This window comes from Neodiprion virginianus, chromosome 2, assembly GCF_021901495.1.
Source record: "Neodiprion virginianus isolate iyNeoVirg1 chromosome 2, iyNeoVirg1.1, whole genome shotgun sequence".
Classification (NCBI taxonomy): Eukaryota; Metazoa; Arthropoda; class Insecta; order Hymenoptera; family Diprionidae; genus Neodiprion; species Neodiprion virginianus.
The window spans coordinates 18,946,569-18,974,400 of NC_060878.1; the positions used below are offsets into that span (position 1 = coordinate 18,946,569).

The following is a 27,832-nucleotide window of genomic DNA, read 5'->3' on the forward strand; positions in this document are numbered from 1 at the left end:
GCGCAGTCACTAACCTGAATCATTAGATATAGAAAGATAAGAAAAGAGAAAGATGTGATTGTTGGGCGCCAGACGCACGTGCATCAAAGAGAATAGGTAATTAGAGAAAAAGATAAAGGTAAAGGTAAAGATAATAGGTAAAGGTAAAGTCAGGTTCTACGACGGTTTTGCACAGCTTGCTCAGCATAGACAAGATAATGGCAGAGGGGCGGGGTCGAATCCAATAGATAAAACAAGAAACAGGCGAAGCAGAAATAGTATCGAATATATTGATTAAGAAGCGATAAATTTCAATAACAAGCAAATAGCTGAAGAGATTGAGATACAATCAAGGTAGATGCGGTCATTAACAATATTTACAGCCAGAGAAAAATTAAGCGAGAGATTTGACAAATAACAGAGCGTTTTCAGAACAAGCGGGAAATATGCGTAGGCTCGCGATACTATGATTCGAGGTAATGATTAGCACGGTTTTATGATAACCAGGTAGAACAGGAAAAGATATACGGTACTTAAATTAAGCATTGATCAAATATATCATAAAATATGAAAAGCGATAATAAGAAACATGCGAGATACAGAAATTGTAATAGTTATCACATTACCAGAATTATCAGCGATATAACAGAGGCAGGGAATTAATCATTAAGAGGTAAATTCAAGGAAACAGGCCGAGTAGAGAATTACTATAAGATATAGAGAATAACAGATAATACGTAGTCTCTAGTTTGCGGTAAGTGCGAGAGAAAGAGAGATAATATTCGGTACGATAAAAGAAAATTTAAGATAAGGCAAATAATATTCAAGGGAATTAATATGCAACATACGACAAACCAAAGAGACTACGGACAGCTACGATCAGCGATATTAGCGAAGAAAATAATGGAAAAGATGTTAGGCGATACGGCGCAATACTCCAATGTCAAGTGAACGACGAGCGGGACCGCGCGGCGATGTAAGATCGCTTACGCGGCACACTTACTAAGATAATTCAATCAAAGGTAATAGGTACAGAAACAGATACGAATTAATCAGAGAAAGTATAGCCAAATAGTACTGCTCAATAATGAAGATAAGAATTGATCGTTTAAGAGAACACGCTGCTACACAGCGATATTAGACATTTAGATATTCTAGAAGCGAAAGATAATAAAATAAAGCGATAGTCACTAACAATGCGTAAGTAATAGTCAACCAGTCGCGAAGTTACTTACAATAAGAAAGAGAAAGGGACAAGATAAGAGATAATAGAGAATAAGGTACGAGCCCAGGTGGCTCAAGCAGACCAACTGCAAGATAGAGATAAAGAGAGAGAGATATATATATTGCAAGTATTTTCGTGGCTTCACAAAATAGAAAAGGAACCTCACTTACGTAAAAGAACATATAGCAGGTACTAGCGAATGCGGTATAATAGCGAGAACTAAATACGGTGATAGCAGTAATGGCACTAAATATGACGATAGCACGTCGTTGCGATTCAGGAACTGAACGTAGAGTGACGAGATGAGCGATGATCCTGATTTTCGTCGAGCTGCTGTCACGTGATTCTTCCTCAAATTTGCGGTATTCTAATTGGACCAGCAGGTCGCGTAGGTCTGGTCTACGGGTAGGCGGCGATAATCCCTCGCCGCTTGTTTTTCTTCTCCCTCGACGACAGGTATCGAGGTATCGGGACGTCGGAAGGTGGTCAGAGATGTTTTCCCTCAGCTGTGCGGTATCGTTGGTGAGAGGGGAGGTCGTACTGCTCATGTATTGCGATATTGAGGTGTGCGGCAATATTACGTCACCGGTCTCCTGGACTTGCGACCGACTGTAACTCACTCCTTGCTTTACTGGTACTCCCCGTTGTAGCTATTTCGTCGGCGCTGCATCCCGGCCCTCGCTCATTGAAGCCCTCATGCCGGAACGATCTGGTGGTGATGGCCCTCAACCCGGATCCCCACACTACATCCACCAGATCCACGTGGTCAGCATATCCTTAGCCTATTCCACGCCGCAGTCCTTCGATAGGAGGGTTTGTGAAGAGAAAACCGTCCTCTATTTGATAGACAACGACTTAGTAGATGTTAGGGTCGGTTCAGCTCTAGGCTGATAAGTATCGTCGACGTGAGGCTTTGTTGTGTTTTTGACGCACAGCCCTGTACGCCGCCTGACGATGCATCCGAGCGGTAGAAGCATTCATTCGTGGTTCGGCTCCTGGCCGATAAGTCTTAAATAGTCGGAGGTACTGTTTGTGCATCACGCACGACCCTGTTCGACAACTAGATAGGCATCCATCGGGAGTGGTATCAGCGGTATTCGTTCGTCTGTAGTCGGTGGTGGTCGATGTTGAGCTGGTACGTGACCCCTGTCAGGCAGTGTCCTGTTATCTCGAAGCGGAGGTCTCGTAGATGGTTCTCGTAGAACGTTACAGAATTAGAAAATAGCATACAATTAGCTTAGTAAAGAGAATTAAACTTAAAGATAATTAGTCGTTCATTTTTGGAGTATTGGCCTCAGACGAGCTTTCGTTATTTTTAGCGATATTTGTACCTAGGGGAGTGCAATAGTTAAACAAAGTGACGGGGTACGAAATACCACGTCACAATATATATATATATACATGAATGTATTGTTGGAGGCAGCATCTGTTAAAAGAAATAAAAATACTTATTAATCACAGTTTACCGATGACATAATTAGCATTATTTCATAGCTTTGTCATACGGTACACCATAACCCTAAAGTTAAATCCCCAAACAGTTTAAAGAAAGGAATATTCCATTAATAGGTAGAAATTTTCTATTATTTTATTCATCATGTGGGTGAGGGTGGGTGAACTTTTCAAATAATAGCGGTTGGATGCTTTGAATAGCTGTTTTGCATTTATCAATAATTACATTTTTTTTTCAGCTGATGCATAATAATGGTGATAGATCAGCATTTAACCTTACACACGCATTTACATTATTCGCACAATAATAGTAATAATCAAACATACTACCTCAAAATTGACTTATACCAATTTTTTCACAGTACCACTAATCGGATTATATTCAACAATGCGGTCATGCAAGATCATGCAGTAGGCAGAAGTGTGTGGGGGGAATGCAATGCTAGAGTCAAATTCCAATCGAATGTCCACAGGTCCAGTTTTCAATGTTTCGTTCTGCTTGGAGCAATCGATGGCGATAAGGCGGGCTCGGTTTATAAATTCACGCTTCGATAGCAAAGGCTCAGCTTCTTTGTTGTAGTAGATCATTTGAAACCGAACATACATATCATAGAGGATGGCGTATAGATTATTGGAAATATCAAGATTCATATTCCCGTAGGGATAGCATTGCGAGTTGAGGAAGAGTTTTACATCTCTGATCCGACAATGATCAAATACGCCAGGATTTTTCAGCGGCTCATTTCTCCTTGCAGTTTGAAATCCTAGAACGACATATCTTGGCTTCTCAAGCTGCGTCTATGTCTTGACTGACCATATATGCCGCGTTGTTAAGGGGAGCATCGGATACACGTACGTTTCCCAAGAACGAAAACTTATGGATATGGCCGGATCCTTGGCGATGTAGTTGAGTAGCTGGATTTTCGGTTTATCCGCCAGTTTGATGCAGGGCAACAACCACTTGATTTCATTTACGGTGATTTTAAAGTTTTCCGTCGCCAAGGCCTGAATCACGGCATTAAAATCAGTGTTGGAACGTGTGAGAATTAACTCATATTTAGCATTGACGATGTCTCGACGATAATCTTCGGCGAAGCCTAACACATAATTTAACGGTAAAACAACATCGAAATTTCCAGCGGCATCGGTTAGTTCGTTATCCTCACTCAACCACCCGGTATTCTCCGGACTATATTGCTGGCCTGAAGTCAAGGATACGTAACCCTTTATAGTGCTGGTGATGCCAACATTTTTATTCCGATCAATCTGTACACCGATCAACTCATAGCAAACTTCCTCAAACAAATGACAAACGGCCATATTGATCAATTTCGTAACCGACACCGCAGTCACGCCATCATCCTTTGTGATTTTTCCATAAATGGGTAGGGAGCTTTCACTGGGCAGCAGACACAAGTCTTGATGTGGGACAACAATATGGATTTCATCTTTGTTCTGGAAGGTGGATGATGCAAACGGCCGATGAGCATGAATCTCAGAGTGCGCTGCTGATTCATCAAATACCACAGGTTTCTGTATTCTTATTACTTTTTCCATGGTAACACACACGCGGGATACAGCGGACACGAATTATTAGTTTCCAAAATTTCCACGTAATCGAAGACCCAGGCTCTGGAGGAACCGAACGTTCAGCGGTGTCAGTCTCGTGGGCGGTGTAAACGTTGTCAGAGGTGTCGGGCGACTGATGATTTGTGCCCATGACGTCTGACTTTTATAACTCTTACCCAATTTTCTTGTCTCGAACACGATCCCCATTATTTCAGTGTTTTCACGTGTAAACGCACAGTAATCGTTTCACCGCGAAAATTAATCAGCTCGTCGTCTTGATCAACTATTCTCAGTTGTAAATGCTGTATCGACAGTACGGCGATTGGTAGGTAAATGATGCTGGCAGGCACTTTGACAATCTTATATACCGATGGAACGGTTGGGAAAAATTCGTGAATCGTGTGAGCTCGACTTATGTTTGCCCCAGCGGTTATGTTACACTCAACGCGTGAAGTAATAACCTTCAGTATAGCCACTGGAACTTAAGATTTATGAGTAACGTCTCGTGCTAGCTCAACCGCTTTGAATCCCAATAATCGGCCGATGGAATCTTTGGGCTTAAAATCTACCACATGATTGCACGTGACTTCACTGTTCAGCTCGTTGTCGTTGGCTATCAGACTGAGGGTGATGTCGGAGGGTAGCTCCTTTCGCAGAAATTTTTCAATACCCTCAATTTCATAGCTTTCCGTGGGTATTGTAATGCTCTCTGTGCTGTTGTCCGCCCGTTTCAGGTAAAATTTATTACACGTCTCATAGATTTTGGATATTAGAATTGAATGTGAGGAACTCGACGAGTCCGAGAACATAGTTTTTTCCCGGTGATAACTCGATTAGGGGGAAATATTGAGCCTCCATCACGGAGGATGTGCCTGATAGTGTTAACGTCAACGATTCCGACATGACTGATGCTTGCTCCTGCGGCACTTGTCTTCTTATAACTGGTTGCTGAGAAATTTGAGACTTAAGTGCCCGCAAGTCACAGTAATATATTCTTGATACCTCTTGTGATTGTATTCAACGCTACCAACACCGAGATACCTCATCAGGTCCTAAGGCGGTTTCAAATCACCAAAACTATCGAAATACACAACATGGTCACCATTTTTCTTGTACGCAACCAAATATGTCCCTGGGCCGTTTTTATCGTCAAGATTAATAATTGCGGATTCTCGCATTTGTTCCCCCGATTTGGGCAGATCATCCCACATGAAAACACCGCGAAAATGCGACATTTTCGTATTTTTAGCCTATTTGAGTAAATCAGTGTTGGTGAGTGCTCGGTGTGGTAGCTTTATCAGTTTTTTGCCGGACGTCAGTACAGGCCCATTCCGCTGCGGTAGGGTCGCAGGTATAATCACTCGCCCAAAGAAATCGCCTCCATTGTTGTATTGTGCCGTTTGGTCTCGTTCAACCGATGTTTGTTGGCACTAGCTTCGTTGACAGCTTTAGCTATACCCGCAGCACCACCCGCAAGAGCTCCAGTAGCGCTCAGACTGGCCAGAATTGGAATGAGAAACGGCAGGAAGCCGCCAATTTTATCAGGCACAGGTATAACGCGGGACATACGAGCATTCTTCCAGCTAAGCCCATTCCGAGTTTAGATTAAGCCTTCATGGTTTTGGTGACTCTCCAGGCTACCGCCTTTTCGCCCACTTTAGCGTCCTTGGCCAAGACGCGATTTCACGCCTTCTCAGCGAGCGCTTTGTCGGCAAGATTTCTCGCTGCAATATCGCGATTCTTTGCGTATGCAATGTCGTGGTCTTTGCACGCAGCATCCAGCGGATTGATCCCCAAATCGCCACGAGCCAACTTCTTGGCCAATTTCGTTCGAGGTCCGCAGTACTGACACCCTGGTACGTGCAATTTAACTGGGAGATGATTGATGATTTTATTTAACGAACCACCACCGCGTTTCTTCCGTGTGCACGTCCTCATAGTCGGGCAACAACTAACGTGACTTCTATTGTATAAAAAGGGGGAATTTATATACCGTCATTTTAGTCCTCATTGTCATGCTCACGAAGCATCATGAGATTTCAAGATCAGCCCGATAAACTACCTATCGCAAATTTCGATAAAATGGTTCGACGCGGAAAGGGGAAGATAGAAAAACGACATGGAAAATTGCTACCAAATACCGTGAGAGCAATTTTTTGCGGGCCATCGAATTGTGGTAAGACTAACACTCTTCTCTCACTTGTCACGCACGGTAATGGATTGCGATTCGAAAATGTCTACGTCTATTCTAAATCTCTCATCCAGCCTAAGTATCAATTTTTGCAAAAGTAACTAGAACCCGTGCCGGGTGTGGGTTATTTCCCGTTTCGTGAGAACGACGAGGTTGTAAAACCGGAAGATGCTCGCCCGAACTCTGTTATGATTTTTGACGATGTGGCCTGTGAAAAGCAAGATAATTTCAAAGCATACTTCAGCATGGGCAGGCATCGCGATATCGATAGCTTTTATCTAAGTCAAACGTATGCGCGCATTCCAAAACACCTAGTGCGTGACAATGCAAACTTATTGGGGCTATTTCGACAGGATGATATAAATCTGAAACACATCTACAACGATCATGTGAACACAGACATGACGTATCAGCAATTTAAAGACGTGTGCTCGGCATGCTGGAATGATGACAAATACAGTTTTTCCGTAATTGACAAGGATAGCGAAATCAATGGGGGACGATATAGGAAAGGGTTTGACTGCTTCATAAGCATAAACTAACATAAACTTGCACAGTTTCGTTGCAACAATCGGTCCGGTAACATGGAGAGTGCCAAGATTCGTGACCATAGCGATACACTGAGTGAAATATCGAAAGCATGCGATGTCACACGTCGGAAGCACAAGATGCTCGAGTTCAACAAGGACACGACCGAACAAGTTGTGAGAGAGGTATTCAAACCCTTAATAACGCAGTTGCAAGAATTGGTGGATACTTCAAAGCTGCAGCAGCAGCATATTAAAGAAGAAATTAAAACGGAACTAGCGGATGGTGGAATGAAACAAGAAGACGAAGAAAAAGATGGCGAGAGTACCGGGGATGATGATGATGGTGATGAGGAGGATGAGGATATGGATGATGGGAATTTCATGGATGCAAATGATAAAACAATGAAGTTTGGTGAAATTTTCACTACAAGTACGCCAGTGAAGAAAACAACGGATTCCATGGCGCGATATTTCAAAATGTTCAGCACAAGCAAAAAGAGGGATTTGGGTACCACATACGGTGTTCGAAAGTTGACAAACGGTATGATGATTGATGATACGCCGATTAATTTCACTGATAATCTAGTCAATGTGGGAGATAAAAGTTATGAGAGAACACCAGGATTACTTGAATTATTGTTCAAAAAATCGCCCGATGCATCGGTTGTAAATGACGCGGACAAGAATAATTACATAAGAATTGTAACAACGACAAATGCGCATTGAAAACGTTACCAAGCCGATGGAAGCCTTCGACATGATTTAAAAAGCGCGAAGTATAGAAATTTCATTGCAAAACACGTCGGCTCGCCGAAAAAATCGGGCAAAGGCTTACCCGACTATAAGATTGCGCGAAAGGATGGCCAAGATGTTGATTACGTCTACTGAGATGATCCAAATGAAATTGTAGATCGTCTCCGGCTGCTTATGGCGTCACAGGCTGCAGGCAATACCAACCATTCCAACGAAATAGTCTCCATTATCGAGGAGTTGCGCGAGGCTGGAATCGTTTATTAGCGGCGGATGAACATTGAATCATCATTTGTTCAGTGACCGTCCAGTGATGAGTATAGCTATACTTGGACGACACTCGGAGCGTGGTGGGGGTAAAAAATTTATTCGAGGGCCTCCGGGTCTTGGATTCAAAACCACCGCCGATAACCACTACGATATAGACAGCAAACGATTGTGTAATGTCGCCGATCCGCAGATGGAAAACGATGTCGTTTCTATGAGAGTACTCAACCAAAGTGTACAGCGAGCGAATGATGGGCTCCAGAACGATATCGAGGGGGTAATTCATGTCATTAAGTTAAAGATTGCAAATAATACCGAAGAAATTTACGAGGTAATAAGACCCATGCTTGAAAGTATCGATAGTTTAAGGAGCGGTTTGAATTTGTTGCGGAAAACCGTTGAAGGCATGGCATGGTCGATAATTAAACTAAATGAAAAAGTCCCAACCATTCCAACGAAATAGTTGCCATCGTTGAAGAGTTGCGCGAGGCTGAAATTGTTTATTAGCGGCGTGTAAACATAGAATCATTATTGGTTCAGTGACCGTCTGGTGATGAGCATAGACATATTCGCGCGACACTCGGAGCGTGGTGGGAGTAAAAAATTTATTCGTGGGCCTCCGGGTGTTGGATTCAAAACCACCAACGACAATCAGTATGATTTGGATAGTAAATGATTATGTAACATAGCTGATACGCAGCACTCCACCGATGCTGTTTCCTTAAAAGTTCTCAATACTGCTTTACAGTCCATGGCTATGGATATTGTGGATACTTTTCAATCAAATTTTGAGAGTTTCGCGCATAATCACAACGAGGAGTTGACACAGCTACGCATAAATAACAAAATCGTAGAAAACACGTTGAGTCGCATCAAACATATTGGGGATCAAGCAACACTGGTGCTGGAACAAGCCCGCGGGGAATTAGTATCGATTGAGGAACCAGAGTGGTTGAGCGCCAATTTGAAAAATTGAAAGGTGAAGAGTGGGGAACAATGAAGGCTGTGATAGCTGCTGAACTTCACAGACAGGTACGACGCAACTATCCGCGCCGATTCGTAGACGTACGCGGACTGGATGAGACCTGGCAAGCTAATCTTGTCGATATGACCGCATACAGCTCGCACAACAAGGGATACAAATACCTACTAACCATCATCGATATATTTTCCCAGTACGCGTGGGCGGTGCCGATAAAGTCCAAGAGTGAGAAAGATGTTACTGCTGCCATGAAATCTGTACTGACCCAGAGCCGTATACCCACACATCTACACGTTGATCGAGGCAAAGAATTTTACAACAGCGAATTCAAAGCCCTCGTGAAGCATCACAATGTCAACATGTATTCGACATTGAGCAACTTAAAGGCGTCGATATGCGAACGTTTTAATCGAACATTGAAGAATAAAATGTGGAAGCGGTTTACTCTCCAAGGATCGTACGAGTGGATTGATATTTTGGATCATTTAATGAAGTCCTACAACAACACCAAACATCGGACGATTCGAATGAAACTGGTGGATGTTAGAACGGAGAATAAAAAACAGCTGTATCGTAGCGTGTACAAGCCTCGGCAAATCAAACGAAGTGATCGAGCGCGAAAATTCAGTGTAGGCAATCGAGTTCGAATCAGCAAGTACAAGAATGTATTTGAAAAAGGCTATACACCCAATTGGACGACTGAAATATTCACCGTGAATGAGGTGAAAAATACCAATCCACCGACGTACAAACTTACCGATTATCACGATCACCCCATCAAGGGGGGCTTCTAGGAGGAGGCGCTCGGTAAATTAAAATACCCCGACGGCTATCTTGTGGAGAAGGTATTACGGAAACGGGAGAATCAGGTCTATGTGAAATGGTTGGGTTTTGATAGTTCGCACAATAGTTGGATAAATAAAACAGACATGTAACATAATTTGTATGTATTTTTCGAATTACAATAAAAGATTTGAATATACAAATATTTATACACTTATCTCCTTTTGCATGCTCATGTGCCATACTCTGTACCATGAAAATAATAATAATAATAATAATAATCTGCAATTTTCTCATACGATTATTACACATTTCATTTTTTGGAAAAATTTTTTTCATTTTCAGAAAACTTTTTTTCGTTCTCAGAAAACTTATTTACATTTTCTGAAAACTTATTTTACGTGTTAATCAAATGGGAACAAAGTTTTTGGAAAACTTTATTTCATTTTTCTGAAAACTTTTATTCGTTTTCCGGAAACTTCTCTCGAGGTACACGAATAAAAATAAATAATTTCTCAATATATTGATAATAAATAAATAAATGAATAAATAAATGTCAAGTATATGAATTCACATTTTCAAATGCAGTGAAAATCGTTTCCGCATGATGGCGGATCACCGGGAGGCGTCAAACGTAAATATTCATAATAATTCTACGTCTACAGTTTCATCCCATAGCTATTGGGGGGCTGGGACAAACCCCCAAGGTAGGGTGTCGGTCTGTCCAGGTATCAATTGCCGCTTGTCATCCTGCCAACTCAGAGCCAATTTTTTTTGTACGATCGTGCTTACTTCATGTTTCTTACTTCGTATCAAACACTGGGGGAGGGTCAACTCTTGGTACGCCATCAGACAGCGCTTATAATTATCAAACGTGATGCTATATATCGAAGAATTTTTTACACCCTTGGCACGCTTACTCACTTTTTCCCCATCCTCGCCCATCGTAGTAAATGTGTACAGCTTTGCTCGCAGTCCTACAAACTCTGTCATAATTTTACCATTATTTTCATTCTTCATTAGCCCTAGTCGTTTCTTGTTTTTAAGCGGAATGCCATACACATTGTCGGGCTGATAGTCAGAGGTATCAAACACTGTATCCACATCACGTTTGATGATATCGTAGATGTTCGATACGTTAAATTGATAAATAAGGTTGTCTGTGTCGGTATACAACAATTTGACCTCGCTGTTCGAAAAGTTGGATTTCACATAATTATAGTGGAAATCGTAAAGAATGATTTTTGACAGATCTAGAATCGCTGCACCGACGTAAATACGTTTAGCGAAGTGAACTTTGGCACGATTCGTTTCAATGATGGCCATATCAGTGCCAAATACGGTGCAGCTGTGAAAGTTTGCCCGGGCAATAAGCGCTCTCGCACCACCTCTTCCCTCGCATTTTGTAACTAATTTTACATCTTTATGATTTCACACATTCTCCATAGTCTTGCCAAATACCGCGTTATTCATGAGTTTGTAAAAGTTTTCCTCAAATTCATTCCTGGACCGCTTACTGTTTCGGCAAGGTATCGAATATTTAAATGTGTGTCTCAAAATCGTCCTCGCACATGTACGCACACTCGCGTGCAATATTTACTTGCCGTCTCTGCGTCAAATCTCGCCTCTTGCCCGTGTCGCGACTCAAAACCCATCAGCTGTATCTTATGTATTGTCTACTATCTCGAAATCATGTATGTATATAATCTATGTGTTCTCTCGCTCTGTAAAATCATCACTCTCTGTAACGTTCTTTTGCGATACGGTTTGTATCGCCTCATCGAAACCAATAAAATTCTCGTTTATCGGTATTCATTATCTCTCTCCATCTCAACATCACTTTCGTTTCATTCACACTCGTTCTCATCATTAATTCGCGGATCCCACGTCGATGATCCATATCTTTTTGCCTTCTCTCTAAACACTTACTCATGTCCGTGTTGAGAGTGATGTAAGGCTCGAGCCATGGAGATTGTACAAACTTCAAAACTCTGTGCACTTTCATTACTTTCAATCCTAAACTCAAACACTGCTCCAAATTTCTATAGTGCAATATATACTTTGTTTCCGGGTGAAAAGTGGTCGCGAGTTTGGCGTTTTTACTACCTGGAGGAGTAAAATGCTCGGGGCAAAGAGGTAAGTCTTTGTGATCCTCGTGGAGTTCTGCAGGATAGTCCAAATCTACCTCGAGAAAGTAACCGATCGGCGAATCGTCCAGATGGTTTGTTTGAAAACTGGACCGGTGGATATTCGATTGGAATTTGACTCTAGCATTGCGTTCTCCCCACACACTTCTGCCTACTGCATGATCTTGCATGATCGCATTGTTGAATATAATCCGATTAGTGGTACTGTGAAAAAATTGGTATAAGTCAATTTTGAGGTAGTATGTTTGATCATTACTATTATTCTGCGAATAATGAAAATGTGTGTGTAAGGTTATATGCTGATCTATCACCATTATTATGTATAAGCTAAAAAAAGAATGTTATTGTTGATAAATAAAAAACATCCATTCAAAGCATCCAACCGCTATTATTTGAAAAGTTCACCCACCCCCACCCACATGATGAATAAAATAATAGAAAATTTGTACCTATTAATGGAATATTCCTTTCTTTAAACTATTTGGGGATTCAACTTCAGGGTTATGGTGTACCGTATGACAAAGCTATGGAATAATGCTGATTATGTCATCGATAAACTGTGATTAATAAGTATTTTTATTTCTTTTAACAGATGCTGCCTCCAACAATACATTCATATATATATATATATATATATATATATATATATATATATATATATTGTAACGTGGCATTTCGGTTAGGCCTGCCCGTTACAAGAGACTTCCCGAACCCTGGGCGGGATCCAGGAATCAGGGTTTCGAAAATCGAGTCGCGAAATAATCCTAGAGAGCGCCAGAACTGGAGTCACGCACCCGGGCTTCGACAGGGACGAAATAGCGCATAACGAACAAGATATTACAGGCTTTTGTTTTTTTTTTACTTTTTTTTCGAGTACACCGGCTACCAGCCCGTGACCAACTCCGACGCCGAGGATATTTCGAGGCAAGGCGAAACCGCGGAGATCTCGCGGGAAGGATACCGAGGCTTCGGAGGGGGAGACAACGCAGATCCCTGCAACGCGGGAATCCAAGGCGGACGCGATTCCCGCTGGCGGCCGGCGCGCCGCAGCCTCCCCGCTCACCCCGCCTACGCCCAACCGTGACAACCGCGAGAGACCAGCTAGCGACGAGGGAGGACCACCCCGCCTAACCATCGCGATCTAGCCTTAAGGTAGTACCGTGATAGCAGCAGTCCTCAACTTCCAGAGAAATATCCCCTGTATAAAACATTATAACTAAAGTAAAAAGTAGTTGAGATACAGTACACCTTTGGGCCTCCTCTTATATGCGCAGAAGTATAAAAATTTTCCCATTGCGTCTTTTGTCTGACTTGGCAACGCTGCATTCTAACTCAGTATCTCTTGCCCCTCAAGCATGTGTTGTAGAGAAATGTATTGTTATGAAATCAATTTGAGGTTAGTCATAATTGGAGACTGAAAATAATACACAATGACTTCGCGATTAAAAAACGGCAGATTTGTCAAAAAAAGGACTGCTGATAAAATTAATAATGCATTAGCAGGTATGTCTAATGCTAAAAAACCAAAAGTTGAAATTGCATTTGACGGAAAGGACGGAGATAAAATTCCTGACGAGAATGGGATAGTTACGTGGAAAGTAATTGCAACAAATCTGAAATGCACAAGCTGCAGAAGTCTTTTGGATTTGGAGAAGCTTTATGAGATCAAAACAGAAGGTCTGCATTCAAAATTTAAAATAAAGTGTGATAAATGTGCAAAGCTTAATAAGGTCAACAGTGGAGTAAAAACCAAGACAGTCTCTGATATTAATTCATCCGTGGTACTTGGTAAGTCATAAATATCATATTTCAATCAATATAATTAATTTGACACCTAATTATTATCAATTTATTAATATCTATTATATTAATACAGTGTTATAGTTTAATTAAAAAATACATATATAAATGTACTTAGTTTGTTATATAATGTATTAATTAATGATATGTTTCAGGAGCTATCCATTCAGGTGTAGGAAACACCAGTTTAAATAAGATTCTAGCTTGTGCAAATTTACCTCAAATTAGAAATCAACTATATAAAAGATATGAGGTTATAGTTGGCAAAGCTATTGAATCAGAAGCAAAGGACAGTTGTAAGCGAGCTGCATCAGAAGAAAAAGAATTGGTCGTTAAAAATGTAAAGAAATTATGCGATACATTGTAAGCATTTATTTCGATTTATTTAAAATATTGAAAGAGCTGATGCTGATAAAATAATGATTATAAATCACATTTTTACTCCAAGGTTTTCTGATAGCAAAATATTATTGCATTGTAATTAATTGAATTGTGACATAATCATGGCTGAAAATTGTAAATATTTTTGTGGAATTTCTATCATATATTTAAAAAATTGTGCATTATTGGATGATTTATAATTATTATGTTATCATCAAATGTATAATATACGGCAAATTAAATCTTAACTTGAAATATGACTTGTGATTTTCTTGTTTTACTATCACAAAAGAGAAATTGAGTATTGCTGTCATAGCTTTAGGTAAATAGTATATAATTGTAAATCGCGCACTTCGAAATTATGTACTTTACAGAAAAATTTTTGTTGTATGTTGTACATTTGATATTGAATTGAATAAATAAATAAAATAAAAATAAAAACATGATTAGAAATTAAATGAAATTTTTTCTTCCAATTTAAGGCCTCCGGAAATCGCCAAAGATATTTTTCCTCAACTTGACATCCTCAACATCTATTCACAGAATAATCATTATTTATATTGATAATGCTTTAGGTGAAATAATAAATATAATAGTATCATTTGATATGGGTTGGACAAAACGTGGTAATGAACGTAGCTATGACAGCTTGAACGGTTGTAGTACAATTATTGGATTTTTATCGGGAAACATTTTGGATTACACGACGAAAAATTGAAAATGCCGGAAATGCGATATGGGTCGTAAAAAAGAAGACCATGACTGTCGATTAAATTTTTACGGTAGTGCTAAAGTGATGGAGCCTGCGGCAGGAGTTGAACTTGTCAATCACAGCAGCATCTTAAAGGAAGCTGGTCTTCAAGTACGAGCCATCATAGGAGACGAAGACAGTTCTATGATTGCTGCTGTACGAGCATACAATCCAACTCAAGAATTTCATAAATTATGTGATAAAAATCACTTGACCAAGAATTTTGGGACAGCATTGTGGAAAATTCAATCAGTTATAAAGAATTGGCTAGACAGGGTGTTTCTCCTCACATTAAAAAATGCTTCTCATATGCTGTGTCTCAAAATAAGGGGAAATCTGAACAGTTGGCTTTAAATTTGAAGCAAATACCTGATCACTTATTCAGTAGACACGAAAATTGCGGTAATTGGTGCAATCTTAATAAAAAGCATACACTCAATCTATCAGATGAAACTTTATACGGTGCATTAGTTAACTTATTTGAAGTATATGCCGCTAACTCACATAAATTCTCTGTAGTGGCTTCAAGCCAAGGCAATGAGAGTTTTAATAATGTTGTAGCTCATAAAGCTCATAAAAATAAATGTTTGAGCACAAGTGCTGCTTGTGATATCAGAGTTGCATCTGCTTTTTGTGTTAAAAATGATGGTGATACGAGTGTTTTGAATATTCAAAAAAAGTTAAATCTTCCTAATGGACTTCAAACAGTTAAATACGTTCGTCAAATGGATGTACACCGAGAGAAGATAACGATATTTAACCAGACAAAGGGTAAAAAAATACGTCGATTAGAATTGAAGAGAAAGAGAGAGCTTTTGAGGAAAAATAATGAAAAAAGTGAGGGTATTACTTATGAAAGTAATTGCGGGATTAATAGATTAAATGATTATGTTCGTGATAGCAAAAAGAGTAACATTATTGATGAACATGAAACAATTGTCGTTTACTTCGACATTGAAACTACTGGATTTGCAGCTGATGCTCATATTCTACAAATAGCTGCTATCTGTGACACAGAAGTTTTTAATGTTTACATTCACACCAAAACTAACATCTTCGCGTCAGCGAGTGCCGTTACTAAACTTCACCATGATCATGGGAAAAATTTATTTCATGATAAGAAGAAGGTACAAACTCTAAAGATTTCTGATGCATTAGAATCTTTCAGGCAATTTTTAAAAAAATTGTCTAAGGGTAGAAAGAAATGTTTGTTAGTAGCGCATAATGCCCGGTTTGATGTTCCTCGCCTTTTACGTGCAATAAGTAATGTAAATGCTTCGACTATTCTAGATTTAATTATAGGTTTTGGGGATACTTTAACAACGTTTCGATCAGTATTAAGTGATAGAAAAGGTCCTGGTAAATTTAAATTAGAGAGTCTTAGTCAAGATTTTTTAAGTAATTCAGATGATGAGCCGCAATCATTTCACGATGCTGCTTATGATGTTTTAATTTTACAGAATTTAGTCGAAATACTCGACGTAAAAAAAAAGTTGTTGGCTTCTTACAAATGTCTTAGAAATGTCAAGTTTACTTGCAAGAATTATCAAATGCAAAGAAAACAAAAGTCAATTTAAAAGTATTATGCGAGTTAAAAGATATTATTTCCTTGAACATGTATAAAAAATTAGCTATAAATGACATTTCAGTTGATTATTTAAAAGAAATTTTTAAGCAAGAAGGTGATGACGGCGTGGTACGATTGTTTACTGCAAAAATTGATAATAAAGTAAGGATAACCAGAAAAAAAGATATTATAGAAAATGTTTTAAAATTTTTAAGAAATGAAAACGTGCCAAACCTAGTGATTAATAAACCAAATAAAAATATTTGTAAGAAAGAAAGAGTTTCTAAAAAAAAGTAAAATATTAGTAGCATTTAATATTTTTCTAAAGTTATAAATAAATGCCTTTGTTAAAGACTTTGTCGAAAACTGTAATTTTAAGTAAATAAATAATTAATATATTTGTAGTGTAGTTATTTATGATTTATCCACTTCATTATTGAAAATATTAACAATTTCAATTTTTTCTGTACCGTAACCTATATCCGCAAAGTTCTGACATTTATTTCAATTCGTTGGGCCTTTATGGCATTTTAAACTTCCCGCGTAGGGCAACGTTGCCAAGTCACTATTTCTCACGGGTCAGGTTATGAGAGAAAGTTTGAAAATCATTAAAAGCAACAAACTTTAAGAATTATTTACAAAAAAATGAATACGGCTTGTTTATGTTTTTTTTGAAAAAAATTACTTGTTATATCCTCAATTAATAATTCTCAGTTTTTAAAAAAAATTCTAAGAAAAGTATGGCTGTTATTAAATAAAATGCTCACTCTAACTACGGTCGGGATAGGGAATACATGTAAATTGTACGACTTTTGATCGCTAATATTGCAAAATTTAGTACCGCAAGGACTATTAAAAAAAATTCCTACGTGTAAAGGACACTTCAAATTATGTGTATTCGAAAATTGAAAAATATTGTAAGAAAAGTGATTTATCACGGTACTACCTTAAGTTCTGCGCCGCGTAGCGACGACGGGTGCGCGGCAAGTTGCGCAATCCCCAAAATCGATGACAGATCGATTGTTGCGCATTCTTAGGGGGATGACGTCACGGAGGATCAGCGTGACGAGATCGGCGTTGCGGCCGATCGGCCATCGAAGATCTCTCGAGTTCTGGCGACTAATCAGAGTAGTAGTGTTGCGATATAGATTCGGGTGGCGAGTGTTTTGCGCAGAAGTTAGTCATTGCGAGAGAGAATGGCCGCCAAGGATCACGAGGGAGTTGGCGAATTCGTGTCCTGGATGTGGAGCGTTAAGCACTGCTAACCTTCTTGCGAGAAAATTTCGAGAGATACTTAATAAAGGCTTGCCGAGGAACGGATAGTCATTGAGGATTGGCGTTAACGACAGTACTCGAGATTCTTTAGCCGATACATCTGCTTGGTGACCGTAGCCTGAGTTTCGCTTAATGAAGTAGCTGTGATGGAGCTGGAACATTTCTAATGAAATGTAACAGTTTATATCCTCTCGTAGGAACATGCCGGGGATCATTTAGATGAGTGCAAAATTTATCATGCAGCGTAGCCCGCCTTATGCGCTTGGCTTTCTTATCGGCAGCAGTGCTCAAATTACGCGATTATGCACTTCATATGCACTGTCGCCGAGCCCGGCGAGAGGCCGTGTGAGCAGTCTCAATGCTGCTTCCAGGCGTAACGCACGTCTAATTTAATATAATATAACGTTAACGCTTCCCCTTACCATTTGTTGTTATCAATTATCATTCAATTCTCTGTTTGAATAAACATATAAATACATATATAATCGTTGCGCAATATTTGCATGACAAATTTGGCGATCCTGCCAGGATCCGGTTTAAACCAACGAACGCGGCGCGCGTATCAAACGGCCGGATCATAGTGACGAACTTTGGAAGTGAGTGCATAAGCCCAATAAATTCACGCGCGAACCTTCGGCTACGCGTTGATAAGTAATTATTACGAATTGTACCTAGCAAGGGATAGAGTGAAAGGCCGCCTTGCGTAGACAATCAAGGACTGCGTGTAGACCGCTTGATAACCAGGGACTGAGTGTAGACCGCCTGATTCTACACTGGACGATTCCCATAGTGAACTTGTGTATTTATTGGAAAGGAAGCAAGTATAAAATTCTGCACTCCTTAGATACAATAAACTTCGCATTTAAACCGTCTAAGTGAAGTGAAGTGAGAATAAGGACACTCAGACTCGAACCGCTCTTATTTTCTTGCCCCCGGTGCCTGTCAGAGACTCCAGGACATCGAAGCCTCGCACCGACGGCTACCACGATCTTCGAGTGTGATGCTTCACACCTCAATTTGGCTACTCCTAGCGTAAGTACAAGCATTTTGTTACTTACTCGAGTCACCATAAACTTATCGAAGGACAAATCGTGATCGAAACTAAGAATTTGATGGTCAAACTTGAATCATTCAAATAAGTAAAGTCAAAGCTTGACTCAAGGTAAATTTAAAAATAAATTCACAATGGACGTGAACGAAAACAATGACCGGAGATCGGCAGTACCTCCCACTATTGTTGAGACTGCAGAAGATGGACAATCCGTCACTTCTGAATCCCGGTTTGAAGAAAGATTTTGGGATTTGACGAACCAAATGACTCAGCTTATGAATGGGCTACAAGAAGCCACCGAACGTAATGATTTAACGGCAATGGGCAGATACCGTCTTGGTCTAGAGCAATTAAACGGAGAGAGGTTAACTGCGCGTCAACTTGCTCACCGCGAAGATTTGCCTATAGAAGAGGTTACCCGTTTTATTCAATTGAGAAATCAAGAACGCCGTGAACACGACTTCATTCGTCGCAATAATGTAGAAATAAATCGAAACTCTGAAACAGTTCCGCGTGCCGAAGACACGCTTGAAAGCGTCACCGACCAAATGTTTCAGGAAATGCAACAACCGAATAACCAATTAACCGAAGAAAACCGTCAAGAGGAAGCTCTTACAAATAGTAATACCAATCGAGAAGCAATCAATAACTATTATCGCTTAACAACTAGCGATGATCCGAATGTTTCTAATATTTTGAGACCGCCCGGAAACCATACCGGAGCGATACCGTGAATTCAACTAGATACCGCGCGTCTCGTTGAATCAGAGGTGGAAGGTCCTACTCAGATAGCTCCCTCAACCGTAACAAACCCACCACGTTACTCGGCATTATACGGGCTCGCTCAAAACCGATTGCTGCCACCGACACCGCGCATCAATGAGGTGGGCTCCCCAGCCAATTCAGACTCAGACCATCTAGGTATAAATGCGATGCCAATACCGATCCTTCACCAAAATCGCTCATTAGAAAACGACCGATTTTTCACCGCGCGAGCCAATGTAAACCATGATATCTTGTCGGATACGGATTCGACACTGCAACGCGTTCTCGAGGAAAGCCGACGTTTATCACGGATGCCGAACGTACGCCTAACACCAAGGCCTAGTCCACAGTGGCCTAATGGTCCGACGGATTACGAAGTTCCACGAGGTACTGGTAGCAATACCCGTAACAACGTCCCGCGTCGTCGTCTAGAACAGCGAGTAGAGGATGAACTTCGAAGAGCCTTGGAAATGTCTGCTACTTTACCACATCGTCGTCCGGACACTGTGACGTTCAATATGTCCCAGTTGCTGAGTGATCCCGAAGCTTTACGCCAACAGCAAGAGATAATGAGGAACATTGAGGAACTCGCGCGAAGAAACCTAACAAGAATTCAACTACCGGCAACTGCGCCACCCCGAGACGTGCTTCCCCCTCGAAATCCAAGAGACCCAGGCCCGTATGCACGAACGGTAGCTTACTTGAATGATGTCAGCCTACGCCCCGATGCTGCCGGAAGATACCCCGGAGAACCAAATCGCCCAGCGGACGAGCCCTACGCGATCCAAGATTTCCTACCCGCGTTTCAAGCCATCAAGATGATTGATTGCAGACTGGAAGGAAAAGCAGGCAAAGACGTACACGCTTGGATCATGCAAGTAAGAGCCGCCGATATGGTAGTTATGCCAACCCAAGGTTTCCCGTTTTTGAGCATGGTAATCAGCTTGAAGACAGGAGGAGCTCTTCAGAAGACCATCAACCAGAGGAGACCTCGTACAATCCCAACTTTACTCGAAGCCATAAGACCAGCCGTCATTGTCGAGAAAAGTGCCACCACATTGGAAATGGAGCTTGGCAGAACAGGCCAAAAGGGCGACACTGTGGACGCCTACAATCTCAAATTCAATCAGATTTACCAAGATCTCGTAGCTGCCTTCTCGAATCAACAACTACGAGCGAACATCGATCCTAATCTTCAAGACCTCGAAAATAGAGTGTGCCAGTACTATCTGTACGGACTCAATCCGAGGATATTCTATCAAGTCAAAAACCGCCAGTACTTCAAGTTACTAGAAGCCCAGAAGGCCGCGAAAGAAGCCGAAGGCGAGGAATTGAATTTCCGAATGCATCAACAACAGCTGATGAACAGTAACGACACAGCCTCGATACCCACGTTTTGAAACAAGTCCCAAATTTATGGGCCAGGCAGCGCATCAGATACGCGAAGATTCCAGGTACAACAAAGAACCTCGACGAACTCGCCAAGGTCAACTACTCGACCACCAGCGTCTGTCCACCACCACGATAAAGCGGAACAAGATGAAGATAAAGAACTCCAGAGATGTGAATGCCACACCTGTAACACACATCGGACCGCCCATGAACAACAAGCAGTATGTCATAATTGCGGAACCAGAGGACACTACAGCCGGAAGTGCTACGCTCCGCGCCGACCACAGAACGACCAACGCCGTAATACTAACGGCAATAAGCGAGACGCAAATTTTCAAAACGCTAGCCTCAAAGACAAACCGCCCAACGACCAAGTCAATTGCACGTCAGAGGAACTCCAGTCAGAGGAAGAGGAAATAGAGGGTCAGGAGGACGAACTAGAGGACGAGTGCCAACAGGAGCCCGTGTATGTTCAGTTTCACAGGGGTTACTACAGTGTGCTGTAATGAAATTTGGAGAAACAAAGCAAGGAGTAGCCCTTATGGTCGATACAGGTGCATCAATAAACCTCATGAAACAGAAGGTTATTTATTCATCGGATAAACAAATTTGTCCAATTATCAATCGCAAAATTTCCTTTAAGACTGGCAAAGCGCTAAATTCCGCGAATGAAATTGCTGTACTAACTCACATGGGGCTAAAGGACGAATTCGTCATTATACCAGACGATTATCTGCCTGACGAAGAAGATGGAATCATGGGAAACCCGTTTATGAGGAGGCAAGATTTCCAGTTGAATGCCTCGACGCTCACCCTGAAGAATAAGATACACCACCTTAGTAGCGAACGAAAAATTCGATTTAAACCAAATTCGGTGAACAAAATTGCCATCGATACCGACGAAAAGAATCTCGATCTCATGTTACGCATGGTCTATAGAGACGGAATGCCTATGGAAAATATCCCGGTGCAGATTGTACACACGAACAATCATGGTACGGCTTATGGAATCATCACCACCGCTGAAGACGAAGATATCGAGCTCGAACTGGAGAACGTCCAAGTCCACCGAGTAAAAAGTATGTCAACCCCAGGTGTATGGCAACAACCACGTGATGAAAGAGAGCAGGCGCTCCAACATACTGTCGACTTGAAACACCTACCGGAGGAGTACCAGAAAGAAATTTAGAATATTCTTCAGGATTTCAGCGATATCTTTGCCTCACAGGAGGAAGACATGGTCAATGGAACTTCAATGACTGAACATCGCATCGTGTTGTCAGATCCTCAACGCATTGTAAATGTGAAAAGTTTCCGTGCTCCACAGCTGCACCAGCAGGTTGTAAAAGAGGGAGTAGAGAAAATGTTGAAACAAGGAATAATAACGGAATCCGAGTCGCCATACAACTCGCCAGTTTGGGTTGTACCCAAAAAACCGGGCCCCGACGGAAAGCCCAAGTATAGAATTGTAATCGATTTCAGGAAGATTAATGAACTTACCGTTCAGGATTCTTATCCGATACCAATAATCGAGGATTTACTCGATCACATGGGAAGGGCCAAGTTCTTCACTACTGTCGCCATGGCCGCAGGTTTCCACCAGATCAACATGGTTGCTGACTCCAAGAAATATACTGCCTTCTCAACCCCCGACGGGCATTTCGAATACCAACGAATGCCTTTCGGATTACAGAACGCTCCTGCGACCTTCCAACGCATGATGAACGATGCGCTGAGAGGATTGAATCAGAAGATCTGTTGCGTCTACATTGATGACGTAATAATTTTTGGTGAAACGGAGGAAGAACACCATCGAAATGTAAGAACCGTATTTCAGCGTTTAAGACAATGTAACCTGAAACTCCAGCCAGAGAAGTGCGCCTTCATGAAAACTGAAGTGAGATACCTCGGATATGTCATTACTGACGAAGGAAGCAAACCAGATCCGGAAAAGACCAGAGCGATACAACAATTACCCGTTCCAGTCAACGTTAAGACGATTCGATCCTTCCTTGGTTTGACGGGGTATTACCGAAAGTTCATACCAAACTATTCAATGTTAGCGAAACCATTAACCAGGTTAACAAGAAAGGACACCCCATGGGATTGGTCAGCAGCCTGCCAAGAAGCCTTCGAAACCCTGAAAGAAAAGTTGGTCACACCACCGATACTTGTGAGATCAGACCCAGCTAAACAATACGTCGTAACCACCGACGCGTCAAACGATGGAATTGGAGCGGTACTATCTCAAAACGGCCACCCCATATATTTCTTTTCTCGAACCCTGAATGATGCGGAAAGGAATTACAGCACGACGGAGAAGGAGATGCTTGCTGTTGTATGGGCCGTCAAGAGACTAGGAGTATATTGGCTCAATAGACCAGAAAAACCCTTCATCATCCGCACCGATCATCGTGCACTAGTATGGCTGAAAAATTGCGTAGACCCCAGTCAACGCCTGCTGCGTTGGAGACTAAGATTGGAGGAATACTCATTCCTGATAGAACATGTTTCGGGAAAAAGTAACGTAGTAGCGGATGAGTTATCTAGAGTCTTTCGCACAAAGGAAGACATCTTCGGAAAACTCACCGAATTGGAAAAGGGACTATACGAAATCACACCTATTGATAGGAATCCCAAGTGGGTTCACCATATTGCCGCACGCCACATTGACATCGAGAGATTGTCACTCACAACAGGCAGAACAAAATCTCACATCAAACTCGTTCCCAACCGAAATCGAAAAGGGGGAGACGGCAAATGGGTGAAGTTTACCCTAGAAGAAAAGGATGCCTCTGACAACACCCTGATTATACCAAAGAATCAGACTGATAGACGTGAGAAACTCAGAAACTACATTCATCCGAAAAGGTACGAAAAGATATACTTCTGGATTGACCCTAAGAAAACCACCAAAGAAGAAACCAATTCGATCATCGAAGATCTCAAAAGGATACGTCAGGACTCAGGTGCAGACACATCATCTTGCTTGACAGGAAAGGATGTGCCTAACAAACAGCAACAGAAAGAAATCATGGCCAGCGCTCACAACGACATCAATGGACACTTTGGCCTAGCAAAAACAATTGACCGAGTAAAAGAAACGGCCGTATGGTCACGTATGGAGAATGATATCAATTCCTTTATCCAGGCATGCCCTACGTGTCAGATGTATAAGAAGGAAAGGATACAAATGAAATCACCCGCTATTCTTTTCGAAACCTTTGCTGAAAAACCTAACGATCAAATTTCAATAGATATCGTCGGATCTCTGGTCGAATCCTGGAATAAACACCGATATATCCTCACGATGCAGGATTCAATAACTAAATTCATTAAATGTGCCCCACTTACGAACAAAACCGCGACAGAAGTTATCAAGGCTCTATCAGAGTACTGGATACGTAATTTCGGGTGCCCCAAAGTAATCTTGACGGACATGGGAAAGGAGTTTTGTAACGAGCTGACCGATTCCTTTCTCGAACACTATAATATCAAACATATCACCACAACCGCATATCACCCGCAGTCAAACGGCTCTATAGAACGAATGCATAGTGTCTTGAAAGACTATATTTGAACTGCCTGCAAAGAGAGAATACACACTTGGGACAAGGTTTTAATAGAAATGGCACGTGCCTATAACACTTCCGTTCATCAATCAACAGGTGAAACGCCTCACAACCTCATGTTCTGTCACGAAGCCAACAATCCTGACGGTTTCCGCGAAAATCGATTGGAAACCGTGATTAGTAAGAAAATGTTGTGGATACGAAAATGGGAGGAACGGTTCGAGAAAGCTCTGGTCTGGCTTACCAAGTCCAGAGAGAAAAACCAAAAACAAGTGGACCAAGGAACACGACGACAAACTCCTTTATATCAAGTGGGAGATAAAGTAATGATCAAGAACCATACGCGACAGAACGCCTTGAAAAGGATTTGGAATGGACCATTCGTCGTCGTCGAGATCAACGAACAAAAAGGAAATATCACTTACAAGAAAACCGCGGATGATTCCACAGCGTCTTATTGGAAGACCCATCTGAATAATACCAAACCGTACTACGAATACGACACCGGACCAAGGGAAAACGATCCAATCCCTAGAATTAAACTAAAACGGGTTCAGGGTAACGATTGGATCTCCACGGAATAGAGTCTTAGTTTCTTTTGTTATAGGTGTAGCAGTCTGTCCCTAGCCTACTTCGATGTCTCAGTTATCAATGGGACTCTACTCCAGGAGGAAGTGGGCAAAGTATACATGTACCAGGAAAGATGGAAGATATTCCAATCCATTGACGCAAGAGGGTTCACCAAACCATTACTCGACATTCACGACAAACTCGGAGGCCTCCAGTCGATACGGGATACCTATCTGGACCATTGGAACCCTGGTCAGCGATCCCTCGCCCAGTCCGCCCTGGACGCTTTATATTTAGAATTTTCCCGTGCCTCGTCACACAAGAATATTTTGGAAGTCATTTTAGACTTGGGTGCGCCTATTCTTCAAATGACGCGCCGCTCCTCTAAATCAAGGGAATCTCAATCCCACAGAACCAAAACAAGTACTCCGAAAGCGCTCGCGTCGAGCGACGTTACTTACGAAGCCTCGCGCGAAGCTGAGGCGGTATTTGGAAAACATGTCCTTCTGACGGGCATGGCAAATGAAATGTATCCCCTAAGGAAATCTTATCTCACGCCAAACATCAGACCGAAAAGAGGAATGTTTAACTTTTCAGGAACAATCCAAAAATCAATCTATGGAACTGCTGACGCGGATGATTTGGAAATAATTAATGGGAATCTAGCCTCACTAAAAAATGTAACGGACACTCTAAATCTTGTTGTAACCAAGTCCTTGCACATAAATCAAGTCCAAATTAATATCTTGAATACAAATCAGCTCAAACTTAAACACTCTTTGGAAACTGTATGGGGACAATTAGAATCATTAAAAATAAAAGGTAACGAAACGCTTGCTCATGAGGAATACATGGAAGCTATAACTCTAAGTTTATTTGAAACTAGCGGACCCGACAGAGTTCGTCCTGTCAAGAAGATTTGTAATGTGGCAGTTTTTTGATCCTACCTATTTTATAGTCTGGGCAAAAAATTCTCCTGAACAGAACCGTCCACCCTGGTGATAGGGCGTTGTGAATAAAAAATAATTAAATAAAATATATATAAGCATTTAAAAGTAAGTAATCGCTTTATTGTTAATCATGTGAATCATAATTATTAACAAAAAACAGTTTTATTTTTATTGTAGTGCTTTGTGATATACGATGTTTTTTGTTTGATTACCTGGCGCATAGACAAACAAATCCGATGGTTTTCCAACACGGGAACAGGCAACATACAATTGACCATGTGAGAAACATGGGTTTTCCAAATTAATACCACAAACACTTAATGATTGCCCCTGGGACTTGTTTATGGTCATAGCAAAAGCAAGCCGCACTGGAAACTGTAGTCGTTTAAACTCAAATGGCATATCAGTCGGAATCATTGGGATGCGCGGTATGAGAACATCTTCTCCTTTATACTTTCCTTTCAGTATAGTTGCTTCTATCACATTGTTTAGTAATTTTTTTATCGCTAACCGTGTGCCGTTGCAAAGACGCGGTTGGTTGATATTTCGCAACATTATAACTACCGATCCAACCTTTAATTGAAGATTGTGAGGTGGCAATCCTGGCAAATCCAGCGAGTTTAAGAATTCCGGTGGATAGTTGACTACATCATCTTGATTAGTAGCCGAATCAACTGATTTATATGTCCTCGACTCGCCTGTAATTTGTTCTTGAATTTTTAAATTTAATTCATTTACATCTATGTTTTTTGCAGCCAATATAGCTCCTTCGCTCAACCAATCATGGTTTCTGTAATTTTGAGAAACATCTGGATACACCTTCTGAATAAGTTCATCTTTTGATCGAGTCAACTGACAAAAACTTTGAGGAAAGTTAATGCAGCTAGTCAACATGTCTCTAGGAAATTTGCCATTACCAATGTCAATGAGTTGTTTAGAGAATATGTTTTCAAATTGGTCATTTTGCAACTCGACACGCATATTCTTACTTAAATGAAGTACTTTGACATGTTTCCACAAATTGGAGGACTTTAGACATGCATTGAGTTCATCAGCTGGCGTTGATCGTGGAATCACTGGCAATGTTTGACGAAAATCTCCTGCTAATAAAATCATTGCACCACTAAATCGGTTATGATTGCTCCGTAGATCTTTTAAGGTTCTGTCTAAAGCCTCCAAAGATTTTTTATGTGCCATCGTGCATTCATCCCAAACAATCAATTTACATTGCTGTAAAATCTTTGCCATTGCAGAGTTCTTCGAAATGTTGCAGGTTGGAGTTTCATTGCTTTGCATATTTAATGGCAATTTTAGTGCTGAATGGGCTGTTCGACCACCTTCAAGCAAAGTTGCTGCGATTCCCGACGAAGCGAGTGCAAGTGCAATTTTATTTTGTGAGCGAATTGTTGCTAATATTAATGAAATCAAAAAAGTTTTTCCTGTACCACCAGGTGCATCTAAGAAGTAAATTCCTCCAGTTTCATCATTTGTTACTTTCATAAGAGTATCAAATACATACTTCTGTTGTTCATTCAACAGTGGAAGATTTATTTGAATTAATTCTTTCGAAGTATTGAGATCATACAGTTTTTCTCGATGCAATTCTTGGTTAAAAGCATCATGCATTGGACGATTGGGCGCGGCCAGGCCTAATTGAATTAATAGTTTGTTTGACATCATCAAGCACATGTCCTCAATTGAAATCAATGCTTCGTTGTAAATTTCTTCACTGATTTGTATATTTGGATTCCCCATTCTATTCCGTATTTGATACAAAATATCATCACACATATAATCTTTGTACTTGATCCACAAATCAATTGGGTTTGATGGGAAGCATGTAGATATGATTATAGAAAACAATGTTCGTATTTGATGAGCGT

General features: G+C 40.9%; 2 protein-coding genes across 2 annotated transcripts; one reads left to right on the top strand and one right to left on the bottom strand.

Annotated features, from left to right (window-relative positions):
• The first annotated feature begins 13,028 nt into the window (after positions 1-13,028).
• LOC124297062 (uncharacterized) lies at positions 13,029-14,177 on the top strand. Its single transcript, XM_046747659.1, has 2 exons — positions 13,029-13,663; positions 13,831-14,177. The coding sequence occupies exons 1-2, from the start codon at positions 13,306-13,308 to the stop codon at positions 14,040-14,042; spliced, it is 570 nt and encodes a 189-aa protein (XP_046603615.1). The 5' UTR covers positions 13,029-13,305; the 3' UTR covers positions 14,043-14,177.
• Positions 14,178-26,117: 11,940 nt separating this feature from the next.
• LOC124297715 (ATP-dependent DNA helicase pif1-like) lies at positions 26,118-27,704 on the bottom strand. Its single transcript, XM_046749023.1, has one exon. The coding sequence runs from the start codon at positions 27,702-27,704 to the stop codon at positions 26,118-26,120; it is 1,587 nt and encodes a 528-aa protein (XP_046604979.1).
• Between the last annotated feature and the right edge of the window lie 128 nt (positions 27,705-27,832).